Raw genomic sequence first — 12,678 nt, 5'->3', positions numbered from 1 at the left:
TTCTTTTTAGTACAGCAGTCTGAGTAACCATTCACGTCACTGTGATGTTTGTCCAGTAGCAGCAGTATAATTGCACAGCAGGACATCTAGTCCTAATGTACAAACATTTTTGTAGCATAATCTTTATGAAGTTCCCAAAGAGATGTAGGTTAGTCTTTGACACATTGGGCTGTTACTCACTCCTTAAAGAACATACAGCACAATGCATAGTTAGTGCATGAAGTCTCTGAATTTTAGTTGTTAGGGTCAGTTAGAGATCATAAACAGAAACAGCACAGAACTGTTTGCCAAAATATTTTATTCATATCTGTCATTTAATCAGTAACGTTTTAAACTTTGTAGAACAACTGGCATTTTTTAAGTACCTATTCTCTAAAAAGCATGAAGAGAGCTGCTTCACCATGTACGTATCTATACTGGGTTGATTTTATATATGTAAATGTCTTGCTTGTACAGATTCTAATAAGGAGAATAGGTTTTAAAAAAAAAGCCAATATAAAACCCATAAGGAGTGAACTTTCCGGACTGTACCCTAATAGCAGGATTCTGGAGAAGGAAAGAACTAGCCTGGAGTCATTCTTGTTTATTTTTCTCTCCTCTGTCTGAAAGGCCTTAAAGACATTGAGACTTGGCAAAAATCCATTATTGAACAAACCCATCATCTATATGAACAACCCAGGTTATAAGAGATAGAGGAATGAAACCTTTTAGTATCAAGTTTTTTGCATTTTTTCAGATTTCATGAGTTGTAAAAAATTTCAGGTAGTGAGCCATATATTTTAATAGTAATTATGTGCACTTCAATTGTTATAGGAAGACCTTATGAGGTCTTCTTAAAAGAGTTTGGTTTGTCAGGTTCATTTTTAATTAAGATTGTTATTAACTGCTAAACACCATGTCTAACTGCTCCCAGTCCTTACAAGTTTTTCTCTTGTGGGCTGTGATGGGGAGAGTGCTCTCATTTCTTTATTTGCTACATTGTAAAAGAAAGCAGTAGTGAAAAACACTGACTACTCATGTGAAATAGAAGTGTAAATAGCATTGCAAATGCATAGCTGTAGAAGAAACACATTTTCATCTTTCTCCTCAACTGTCATATGGTTATTGCAAAATGAAGGTGTATTTGTAATTGAGAATAGTTAAAAAACAAACTTCTGTATAATTTAAAATTATTTTTTAATAAGTAATGTATTTCTGTCTAGATTTTTTTCCTTTGCGTGTTTAAAATGTTAGTTCAAATACTTCATTCAGTTTCATTTTTTATTTCATTTTTTACAGTTTCATTCTTTGCAAAGCATGTCTAAACTTGAGTGAGTCCAGATAACTGGGGAGTTTAATCAGTTTATTTCAATATAGTAATTTATGGTTGTACCAAACAAAATGAAACCTAACCATTTCTGCTGACAAAACCAATTTGCTTTGAAGTCTGAAGCTAACTGCTGAGACAAGACTTAATACCAATTCCTGTCATCTGTGAAACAAAATTTGGTTTCCACCTTTTTCTGCAGAGGCATTGAGACAGATGCCTGTCTACCACTTTGTTTGACTTTTATGAGTACCTTGAGAAGGAATTTAGGAGATGAAGCACATGACATCTACCTTTAGGACAGCAAATCAAGGCATGTAACTGTACAGTGATGACTTTAGAACTATTCTTGACTCTCTGCTTTATGCTCAGAGCAGGCCAAGGTGATGCCCATTCCCTCATTTTGGCCTTCAGAATGTCCCTGAGGGGGAAGGAACAGGGTCATGGGAACTGGCAGGCACGGCTGTGGGCTGTGCCAGCCTGGTCAGAGGCCTGCTGCACTGAGTGGCACCACCTCAAACTCTTCTCTCTAGAACAAAGCCACCTTCAGATTCTGCTTAATTTGGACAGCCTATAGGTAATCTAGCTGAGTCTGAAGATGGAAGATGTCACAAAATATTGTGGCTTGAGGGTTCATCAGTATCTTTTCTTTTTTGGAGAAAATTCTTGCCAGTAATAAAACCTTGAAATAGTTAAAACCTAAAATAGTGAGTTATGAGAAAAAAGGGTAAAGGTTTTGTAATCAAGTGCAGTTTGTGCTGAAAAGAAGCAGTGTATAAATGGCCAGGGAAGCAGTGATACTCTGAGCCATGTAAACCTTGGTAAGGTTTTTTACCAATGGCCTTCTAACCAGGGAAGCAGAGAGCAGCATCTCTGAGGGACTGCTGCCATAATGCCAGACTATTAGGGGAAACCAGGGCTAAAATCACAAAAACTCACCTTCTTCCCCTTGTCTAACTGGCACTGATCACTGCCAGAAAAGGAAAAAAAAAATTCTTGGTTTATTTTGGCAGGAAGTTTGAAGTTTTGTGAAGACACCTGCATCATAGATAGTGCAGCAGATTCCTCTCAGCTTGTTTGAGAGCAGAAAAGGCTTCAATTCAATTCCATATGGTTTTCCAGAGGAAAATGTAGTTGTAGAGCAGCTCCCAGCGCAGGCCCAGCTTCTCAGCTGTAGGTAATAAATGGTACTGGAAGGCACAACTGCAAACACAATCACATTTTACCAGCTTGAAGCTACAGACAGATTTAGAGTGCCATGAGCTGCATATAGTACATTACAAGGTCTAAAACTTTGCTTGTGCTGTGAATGGGTACCTGTCCCTGCATTATGGCTGGGGAAATCACATACAAGGGAGAGCTCAGACTGGAAGAAGGACCAGCCCCGATTTTCAGGAAAACTGAGACCAAAAGTTTTAGGGGCAGGGTAATAGACATGGCTTAGCTTGTGCTAAGGTCCAAATGTCACTCAGGGTGCAGAGGGGTCAACACCAGACAACAAAGGAGTGTTAAACTGCAGTCTATTTTGGATGACACTATTCAGAAAGACATTTTCATGCCATAAATTAGAGGGTTCCTAATCATCAGAACAACTTTGTTATCTCATATCCTTCAAATTAGGGTAGTCTAAGATTAAAGGGAGCTTGATTTTTCTCCTTCAAGCAATGTTTGACACATTTCTGAAGGCTGTATGACATGGCTTCTATGGAGATGGGGAACACCATTTGATAGCGTGGAGGGTTTTTTTTTTCCCTGTTGCTACCTAACTAGAAGCTATTAATCACCTGGATTGAGTTCGGTGGGTGGGAATGGCTCCTCACCCTCCCTCCTTAGTGTAGTTTTTTTAACGTGACATTGAATAATTTTTTGCTTTTATTCATTAAAACATGGATTAATTTTTTTATTCATTAAAAAAATTGATTAATTACCGTTTATGTATCTTGATTTGGTTGAGTGAAGTCTTATAATCTACAGTGAGTATTTCAGACACTTGGGATTTCCTGAATGTAAGGAAACTCTTCGCAGGGAATGTTTTAGGGGAACAGGACATAATAGTTGGATTTTTCTCCTTCCTCAGGTTAACTCCCACTCTCTAGAGAAAACAGCATTCTATGACATTCAACATGTAGCTAGAGGTTTGCTCCCTCAAAATGACACCTTTACAAACTGCCTGGTGTGCTGCAGGCTGGTTCCTCATGGTCCTTGGTCTGGGGGAAGCCACCACAGGTTGATGCTCACCTCAGCAGGGCTGCAGGTAGTTCAGGATGTGCTGCTTTGTCATATGGCAACAAAACGGTGATGCAGAAATCAAAAGCAAAATGTTATTGTGCCAGATTAAAAGCCTTTACAGCAGTAGCCTGACAATGTCCCTTACAAAAGCAATCAAATTCCAATAATTATATATATTGAAATATTTATGTGCTGTATTAATAATGCATTCTTGGTATAAGATAAGTGTGAGCCATAAGCATACATTAAATAACTGATAGAGAAGCTGACTTCATTATGTGCTCTTTCCCAGCTTCCTTACAGAGTTTCTGGCAAGATAGTTAATCCCGTGGTTTTGTCTTCTTATGATGAAAGCAAGTTTCATTCCCAGAAGAGGGCTGCTGGATTAAAATAATTTGTGTCTTCTGTCATCTTAATCCATTTACATTAGGGGGAAACCTTATGTCATGTCTCCCCAGAGGAGAGATCAGCACCGGGCTGTAGATTCTGTAAGAAATATTCTTTATCTCACCCATAGAGACAAAAATATAATCAGCAAATTTGTAAAGATACACACAAGCACAAAACGTACAAAAGGTGTTCTGGTTTTTTGAGATCTGTCTTTATATGTGACAGCCTGACTTGTCTGTCACACACACCACCAAAGCCAGATCTTAGTACTGACTACTTATAATTTCATATGAACAAGCCCCATGTGTCCAGGATTCCTGCTGCAGAGAGAGGATTTCTATTGACATCACCGAGGAGTTCTGAGGATTAGTTATTTGCTGTTGACACAGTGAAGATGCCAAATGCTGAGCACTAGCAGCGGCTTTCTGCAGCTTGACGAAGCAGATAGCACCGCAGCACTAAGAACAAGCAACCTACCACTGTTCCAGGTCTGCTGCCTTCAGCAAAGCCCATAGGAAGGGGGTGAAACTTCAGGTTACTAAGTAGAGGTAATTTAGAATTGTTCTGGTAGTTTTATTGGTGGTGTTTTTTTCTTCTCCCCTGAGGTAAAATATTTGTGAGTAAAGTTGCTCGAGGCTGCAGTAGTTAGCACTCTGGCTAGCACAGGGAACTTAGGCAAAACTGTTAGGGATGACTTAGTGACAGTTATGGCAGGTTTTAAATGAGCGTGATTAGAAATATCAAATAAAGAGTAAATATTCTTGAAGCAGCCATTAATTTTTAAAGCACAGAAGCTCTATAATACTATATGAAACCACACCAGAATACTATACAACACTACTTGTAATATCATACTATGTAACATTAAGCTAGTATATAATGCTAATAAGGCTTTTACCAGATCTTACATAGCCATTAGGAAAACCTGGATTGGTTAAAAACCTTGAATGGAAATTGTACCATTTCAGTGCAATTCTCCAATACCTCATGTGCTGGTCGACTCTTTTACCACACTTAAGCAAATTCAACTGCTGCAATGCTTTTTGCTGCTGGCCCTAGAAAAGCTCCCTCCCCTCCTACAGTTCAACTGCAGCTTAGGCACCCACAGGTTTGGGACAGGGCCAGCAGGGGTGTTGTGGGAAGCATCACAGACCAGCTGCCCAGGAGCCAGTGGCACGTGGTTTTCATATGCAATGTGTAAGTAGTTCTGGGAAAGCTGTCCAGCACAGCACCATCAGAACAGCATGCAAATGTCTAAATCTACCCTTTATATTTCTGCAGGGACTTGAGATTGATGTCAATAGGAGGTGGCACAGACGAAACCATGCTTTCCATCATATGCAAATACATGGACATACTTCCCAGAAAGTGATGCATCTGCACTCTTCCTTGAAAATTAAGAAAGCAAGAGCATGACTTGCGCTGCACACTGAAGGTGACAAGCAGCCAGTACGCTTCGAGCAGAAAACAGATCAGTAATTTTGCCATCAGAATGCACATAAAGGTCTTTCACCGTTACCACTCTGTGTTTTCCAGTGTCAAATTTCTGTTGATATGAAGCACTCTGAAAGCTTGCAGCCTCCTGAATTCCATTTTTTCAGTGAGTTACCTAAGTTTTCCAATGACCCTGGCTAAGCACACGGAAAAAAATATGTTCTTTAATCAAGCTTTCTGTACACTTCACAGCATCTAAGCTGACGATTATGAAACAGAACTTCCATATGAATGGAAGCTATGTAGCTTCATCTCATTTCAGTATAGTTTTGCTTTCAAGATGAACAATTATGGTACAAAATATTCCCTGCCATAATGAAACCCCAGAACAGTGCCTTACCTTCCCTATCTTTCACATTTAGCAAGCAATCATTAAAATTAGCTCTGTCATCTTTGCCAAATCCGTATCAATTTGTACTCCACTCTGTCATGGACTTTTGGTAATGGGAGTAATGTTAAATTTTTACTTGTAGAATTCTACAAACAACTGTTTAAGTGTATCTGAAGCTTGCAAAGGCCTGAACTTCAGCAGCAATGTACCATGTTGTGTGCATAATTATTAAGAAAAATATTAAAAATAAACACATTAATATGAAAACTGTGCATAATTACTTAAAGTCTTCCTAAAAAAAGCCATTTAAGCTGGAAGACGCAGCCAGTATTATTGATTAAAACAATAAAAATTGCCCCCTCAATACAGCACCATTTCAAAAAAATATACTGGTATTCTACAGTAGAAAAAAAAGTGTATAAACAACACTAGCTAGGATAATACTACAGGACACTTTATTTGTAAATTCATAACTGGTCATTAATGGTAACACATCATACAGTATTTATAAAAAAGTTTTTCAAAAATTGTAGATACAATTTCAGTATCTAGCAAACTTAAAATTTTTTTGAATGTTAAACTTGTCAACATAATAGCCTCAATGATTAGAAACTACTTGGCGAGCCAAAACTAAGTCTTCAAAATAAACTACCTTAATGTGACTGCATCATAATATGCTTTAATATAAAATTCAAAATATCTGCTTGTATTTCAGACATCATGCACTGTAGATTTAGGGACTATCACTAATTGAAAAGTAAACATACTAATGGTAAAAGTTCAAGTGATTCAATTGAATCATTTCAGTTTTAAATACTTTAAATATAAAGAAAACATTTGTACTGTGCCCATATTGGTTGGTCCCAATGATGAAAGGCATTTGCTTAAAACAGTAGATGTGTAAACATGATCTGTCACATTTAAATTAAAAATTAAAAATCCAGTTTTAAGTAACTTCTTGCCAAAACATGCAGTTAAAGTTACTTAAACATTATCAGATCTAACCACAAAAGTAATTTTTGGGGGTACCACTATTACATTTGCTAGCTTCAGGCCAGCCTTTAAAACTCCACAGGTAAGATCTATTTAGAAAGATCCACATATTCTTTGTGCTCTTGTAACTGAAAGTACTATATGCCTGAAACTGGAGCTCTAATTTAGAGCATGGCCCAGAATGAAAAGCAGAATGAAAAAGAAAGCCTCAAAATTCTGCAATTACTTCATTTTCAAATAACCACTGTTCTTTGAATTTTTTCAATCAATTCTAAAAACTATTTTCCCCTAAAAAATTCATCCCACTATGCTAGCTGTTTCTGCATATTTACAAATAATCCCCCAAAAACAGGGGATGATGGAAAAACTCTAATACATTAAGAAAACTATATATAACTTCGCATTAATTGTTAATGCAATTTACAACAATTTCACTGTTTTATCCACAAAATGTGCCACTTGCAATCAATGTCTTCATTAACTAAGACTACAGTTGAAATTATACAATGTAAACCAGAGGTAACATGCATCACCTCAGTTTAATAATCCAGTATATTACAAAAAAAACAAATAATGAAAAGAGCATCATGTAGCACAATAGCTTTGTCTGGCTTCCTCTGGAGAGTGTTCTCAGTCTGCCCATAGTTGCACCTAGCAGTCCACCCGTAGAGTCAAAATCATTCTCCTACATTTAAAAAAAGAAACAACCAAGCAAACAAAAGAGCAAAAAATACGTTATTCTGAGAAAGAAATACCCTTACAGCTCACTAAATATAGTTTTCTCTGTTTTTTCAAAGTTTGCAAAACTAAAATTATTTTAGAGGCAAAAATTAACCATGGAAAACTTTCACCCATTTATCCACTGTTATTATTACCTCAAGGCAAAGCAAAATATAAGCAAAAAAGGCGTTTCTGACTCCCTTATTTTTTGCTTCCTTTTTCTATTCCTGAATACAATTATACATAGAAGTACCTTTTTAATGACATTTGCTGACTGAAAACCTATACTCCTATCTGAAGCATAATGATCTTGGTTGTGCCTTAAGAAAAATGTAATTGCACATCTTATCTTTTTGAACAGAAATACTGATACTGCTGACAAGTCAGTCACATGTTACAGTCAACAATAAGCTGTCAACATTTTAATACCAATGTTCATACTAAAAGACAGGATGCTTTACATTATTAACTTCTAATCCTGACCTACATTTAAAGAAAGCTAGTTATTCAATACTTACCATTTCTGATAACATTTTATTTTGGTTTTTAACTTCTGTTCCAATTTCAATGGAAAGCTATAAAAACAAACAAACAAACAAAACCCAGAAAATTATTAAATATGAATAATCAGTTAATACATAGACTAGAGAACCCAGTCGAAAATACATGACTAGCAGTTTCCCCAGTGAAAGCAATACCTGATATTTTCAAAAACCAAAATAACATGCACAGTATTCTATCAATAACCCTTAAGGAAATAAAAGATTTTTAATCTGAATCGATGAGTCTAAAGACTTACAGGAAGTACCTGATGCTCCTCTTCCCCTTTTCCAGATAATGTCATACTTGAATTATTGCCCAGACTTTAAAAAACTCAAGATCTAGTCAAGTCTGAAGTAGCAATTACCCATTTCCTGGAACAACTGTCAAAAGTACTGGCAAACAGTAGAGAGAACTATGAGCATTGGTTTGACTTAAAGTGTTGCTGGAGTTGACACTTGTAACCTAGAAACACATCTCTTTTGACAAGTTGCTGCTGTGCTATAAGGAGGACGTTCTTCAGTGAACTTGTGTAGCCCTTCTCTGCTTTGTGTCACAGAACAGAAGGAGGAAAGCTGCACAATAGCCAGTCCTGAGACAGTGACCAGGGCCAACAACAGCCTGGGCAGAAGCCTGAGACAGGTCCCAGGTCAAGCCAGAAAGTGAAGTCAGGTTAGGGTTGGAACCAGAGAGGTATGACACCGGGCTCAGCTGGAGCTGCAACACAGCTGCAACATCACAAAGGTGGGAGCCAGCCAGAAGAGCCTTGGCTTAAAGCAGCTCTGGAGTTAAACAGGGGAGAACCGACACTGAGCCCGACTCCTGCCAGCCATTACTCTGTTATCAGCACACTGGCCTTGAACAACCTGCTCAACTCCTGGGATGGAGGAAAGTGCACTCCAGGCCCCCATGCTTTGGATTAGCCAAAACCCCTTTGTTTTCACACGTCAAAACTTGAATCTCATTATATCGTACTGATGCATTTCAATCAAGAGTGAAACTGATTTTACATGAGGCTTCTTGGAAGATTATATGAAGGCTATTCCATATGCCAAGATTATCCCATTGCACTAAAAGATACAACTCCAGAAAGAGCTCCTTGGGGAACCATGAACTGCTCTGTTGACATACATGGATTTTGCAATGTAACATACCACAGCAGGAGACAAGAAATTAAATTTGATAACAACAGTCAAAGCTTTTTTTTACCCTTAACTTGTTCCAAATTCTTATTCTAAACCTGTTTAATTTCTCTTTGAAACTAAACCAATTTTAAGCAACAGTATTAGCAGTAAGACTTCGAGTGAGTTCAGGCCTAAAAATTCACTGGAATGTGCTTTATAATACTTTAAACTTTTAAGAACAAGAAATCCACACAACATTAATCTCAGTGCTGTCTTTCAGTTAGACTTGTTTGAAAGAAGTCCTCAATCTCTGAAAGGAATCAGAATCATAAGAACACCAAACTTTTCCTTCAGAGGATATTAGCATGCTATTTCTAAGAGCTGTTTTCACATCACAATTTTTTTGACTGAAACTCCCATTTCCCATTCCCCTGCACCACTGAGGGTTAAGTACAGAAAACTGGGAGTGAAGTTGAGCCCAGGAAAAAGGGAAAGGTAGTGACAAGGCATTCTTTTATTTCTCATTACCCTACTGATTGGACTGTCAATAAATTGATTTCCCCAAGTCATGATGGCAATGGTGAGTGATCTCTCCCTGCCCTTATATCGATGCATGAACCTATTATTGTGCTTTTTCCTTCCTTGTCCATCCACCTGAGGAGTGATAGAGCAGCTTTGGCGGTCACCTGACATCCAACCAGGTTAACACATCACAGTTGTAAATGCCTGTTTTAAACTAAGTCTACTGCTTCCCTGATTCAAGAAACTGTACTTACTGACTGTGGCGCCACCGCCGCAGTTAAACACGTACCGATTTAATGGCGCTGACTTTTGTACGCAGACTTTCCGTTAACCTGTCGTTCTCTTCTTCGTAAACGCTGTAGCCACTGTTGGTATAGCCATAGCTCCCTGCAGCTGCTCCATCACCTGTAAACACAACAGTCTGTAGGCACGCTTCCTGCAGAACTGCTTGCATAAACATCCAACCTCTCTTCAGAAACAGCACACAGCTGGGTGGCCTCCACTGCAACCCAGAGGGAGCTGTCCGTCTGACAGAGGAAAGGACTGAAGACCTAAGCACTGTCAAATGCCCACTTCTTAATGATACACTTCCTCATACCTCTCTCAATTCACTAAGAAGTGTTCCCAGGACTTGTTTTAGTTCATGAAAATACTACTGCATAATGCAAATCTGAAGTGTAGAAGAAAATCTAGGGTAGTGTCAGACACACCTGGTTTAGCCCTAAATACTTTCTAGGAGGAAGCTCCAGAGCTCAGTCATACATTTCAGAGGTGTAAACATCTCCTGAGCTTGACAGTGTCGTCACAGCACCCACGTCGTTGCAGAACATGACGTGGGAGTTCAAGGTTTCCTTCTAGTCATCAACATGACTGCTGGCTGAAAAATGAGGCCTAAACTGCTCAAAGCACTCAGCAGGAACTCTGCAAGGATTTTTCAATTTGCACCAGATTTTATCTGTAATAAATTTATAACAGTTGGAATTCTTGGTTTTTTATTCCCTAAACATGGCAGGAAAACATAGAGAAGTACTTAAAAAAACCCAAAAGAACAATTTCTGAATTTGGAAAGGACTTGACAGAAGAACAACAAATCTGCCAATCCATGGGAACATGGCTCAAACATGGTATTAGAACAACTAAACAACAGCACAACTAAATGGGGCAAGACTATTTACAAGAGCATGTAGTGGTACAAGGGAAACGGGTTCAAATTGAAAGACAGTACGTTTAAATGCAATATTAGAAAAGAATGCTTTACTATGAGGGTGGTGAGGCACTGCAACAGGCTGCCCAAAGAAGTTGTGGATGCCCCGTCCCTGGAACTGTTCGAAGACAGGCTGGAGAGGCCTCTGAGCAACATGGTCTAGAGGAAGGTGTCACGGAATCGGGGGGGGAGGGGTGGACCTAGATGGTCTCTGAAGTCACCTCCAAACCAAATCGTATGATTCTATGACAAAACACAAACCCTAGCGCTGCTCCGTAAATCCAGCTAGGCCAGAAGGAGAGGCAGAGGCAGGGGTGACGGCCTTTCCCCGCCAAAGCCCCCGAGCCCTGCCACAACCCTGCACCCAGGGCACAGCTCCCCTCACGCCTCCCGCGCCCCCAGCCCTGACAGGGGCCGGGCCCCGACCACGTCGAGGCCCTGCCCGGCCCCGCCGCCGCGCTTACCCAGCCCCGCGCGCCTCATGGCTCTGCCCCAAGCTGCCGCGGGAGGAGAGGGACGGGGAAGAGGAGGAAGAGGAGGAAGAGGAGGAAGAGGAGGCTGAGGAGGAAGAGGAGGCTGAGGAGGCTGAGGAGGAGGCCGGGAGCGCAGGCACACGGCGGCGTTGGGCGCGGCAGCCCCGCACCCTTCACCCGCGAGCGCCACGACAGCGCTGCGCGCGCGGCCCGCTGGGTGCGCGCCCGGGGCGCGACGGAGCCGCGCGGGGGCTGCTGGGGGCTGTAGTCCCGGCCGAGGGCCGTAACAGAATGCCAAGAAAATGAAAATTAAGTGCGAAGAGGAGCTTTTCACTTTTTTTTTTTTTTTTTTTTTTTTCTTTTTCCCTCCACTGTTTAGAAGTAACAAGCGTGCCACTTCAGCATACAGAAACTTAGACTGGAAACTTGAAAATTACATTATTATTGAATGATTTAAATTTTGTTTTCAAAGATAATTTCTCCTTCGTTCTTTAACCCCTTGCAATGCTTGAGCACATATGGGTTTTTTAGCTTATGTGAAAAATGTGTCTCACTCTACACTAGTGAATTGAACTTATTTGCCAGGATGATACCAGAAGGATTTATCAGTACTCCAATGTAAAGCAAACACCACTGAGTTCATTCAGAATTTTCTATTTCAGGTGGTGTCCACTGGACTAAAGAAGCTGAACTGCCTTTCCAACTACGACAGGCTGCCTTTTCATTAATTGCTCTGGTGTTTGTCTTCTGGTAGGAACTAGGACTCTCAGTATTGGACCAGCACCTACTTGCGTTGTCCAAGGTATATAAACACAGACCACAGCTCCTTCTTCAGTGAGCTTGCAGTACACCAGGAGGCTTCACCTAGGCAGGCAGAGTTGTAGAAGGAAGAATGAAAGAGTTCTGGTCAATAAGAAGGCCCATGGCATCCTGCTGACCTCCTTGTAATTGCTGTAAGACATCCCAAGTCTCCAGTGAATAAACGCACAAACACTTGGCAGCATTTCTTTTCTCTGCATTTGTGGAAATGCATTTGAGACCTTAGTCATGTATCTGTCCAAGTTCCGGACAGATGTTGAGAAGTTGCTGGTTTATTTACTTCTTTGTCACCCTTGGATGCCTACGTCTCCACAACATTACAAAATTAAAGTTAGTTAATGCAGAAAATTACTATTTATTTAACTTTTGATAATTTAAGCAGTTTATCCAAAATTTCAAGTACAGCATCATTTGCTCATCTAAAACAGAAGAGAAGGCCAAGGAGAAGAAATGAGCTGCAGAGCTGTCCCCTGTAGTGCTCACTGTGAAGCTAATCTCCATGGGATTCTGTCTGGAACTCAGCAATTCTTACA

The 12,678-nt window shown here is 39.9% G+C and overlaps 2 protein-coding genes across 2 annotated transcripts in view; one reads left to right on the top strand and one right to left on the bottom strand.

Moving 5' to 3' along the window:
• Positions 1 to 6,017, top strand: part of LOC137486008 (probable acyl-CoA dehydrogenase 6) — a 74,903-nt gene extending 68,886 nt beyond the window's left edge. Inside the window, exon 9 of the mRNA XM_068210860.1 lies at positions 5,207 to 6,017. Within this exon, the coding sequence (XP_068066961.1) occupies positions 5,207 to 5,297 (91 nt within the window). The 3' untranslated portion in view covers positions 5,298 to 6,017. The remainder of the gene's footprint in view (positions 1 to 5,206) is intronic.
• A 1,246-nt stretch (positions 6,018 to 7,263) lies between these two features.
• Positions 7,264 to 11,471, bottom strand: BET1 (Bet1 golgi vesicular membrane trafficking protein). The gene is made up of 4 exons (XM_068210893.1): positions 11,318 to 11,471; positions 9,939 to 10,054; positions 7,982 to 8,038; positions 7,264 to 7,428 (listed from the first exon to the last, which is right to left on the bottom strand). Exons 1-4 carry the CDS (start codon positions 11,334 to 11,336, stop codon positions 7,273 to 7,275), a joined length of 348 nt encoding a protein of 115 aa, XP_068066994.1. The 5' UTR covers positions 11,337 to 11,471; the 3' UTR covers positions 7,264 to 7,272.
• Positions 11,472 to 12,678: the final 1,207 nt, after the last annotated feature.

This window comes from Anomalospiza imberbis, chromosome 1, assembly GCF_031753505.1.
Source record: "Anomalospiza imberbis isolate Cuckoo-Finch-1a 21T00152 chromosome 1, ASM3175350v1, whole genome shotgun sequence".
NCBI classification, from domain to species: Eukaryota; Metazoa; Chordata; class Aves; order Passeriformes; family Viduidae; genus Anomalospiza; species Anomalospiza imberbis.
This window is presented reverse-complemented; position numbering and strand designations above follow the sequence as displayed.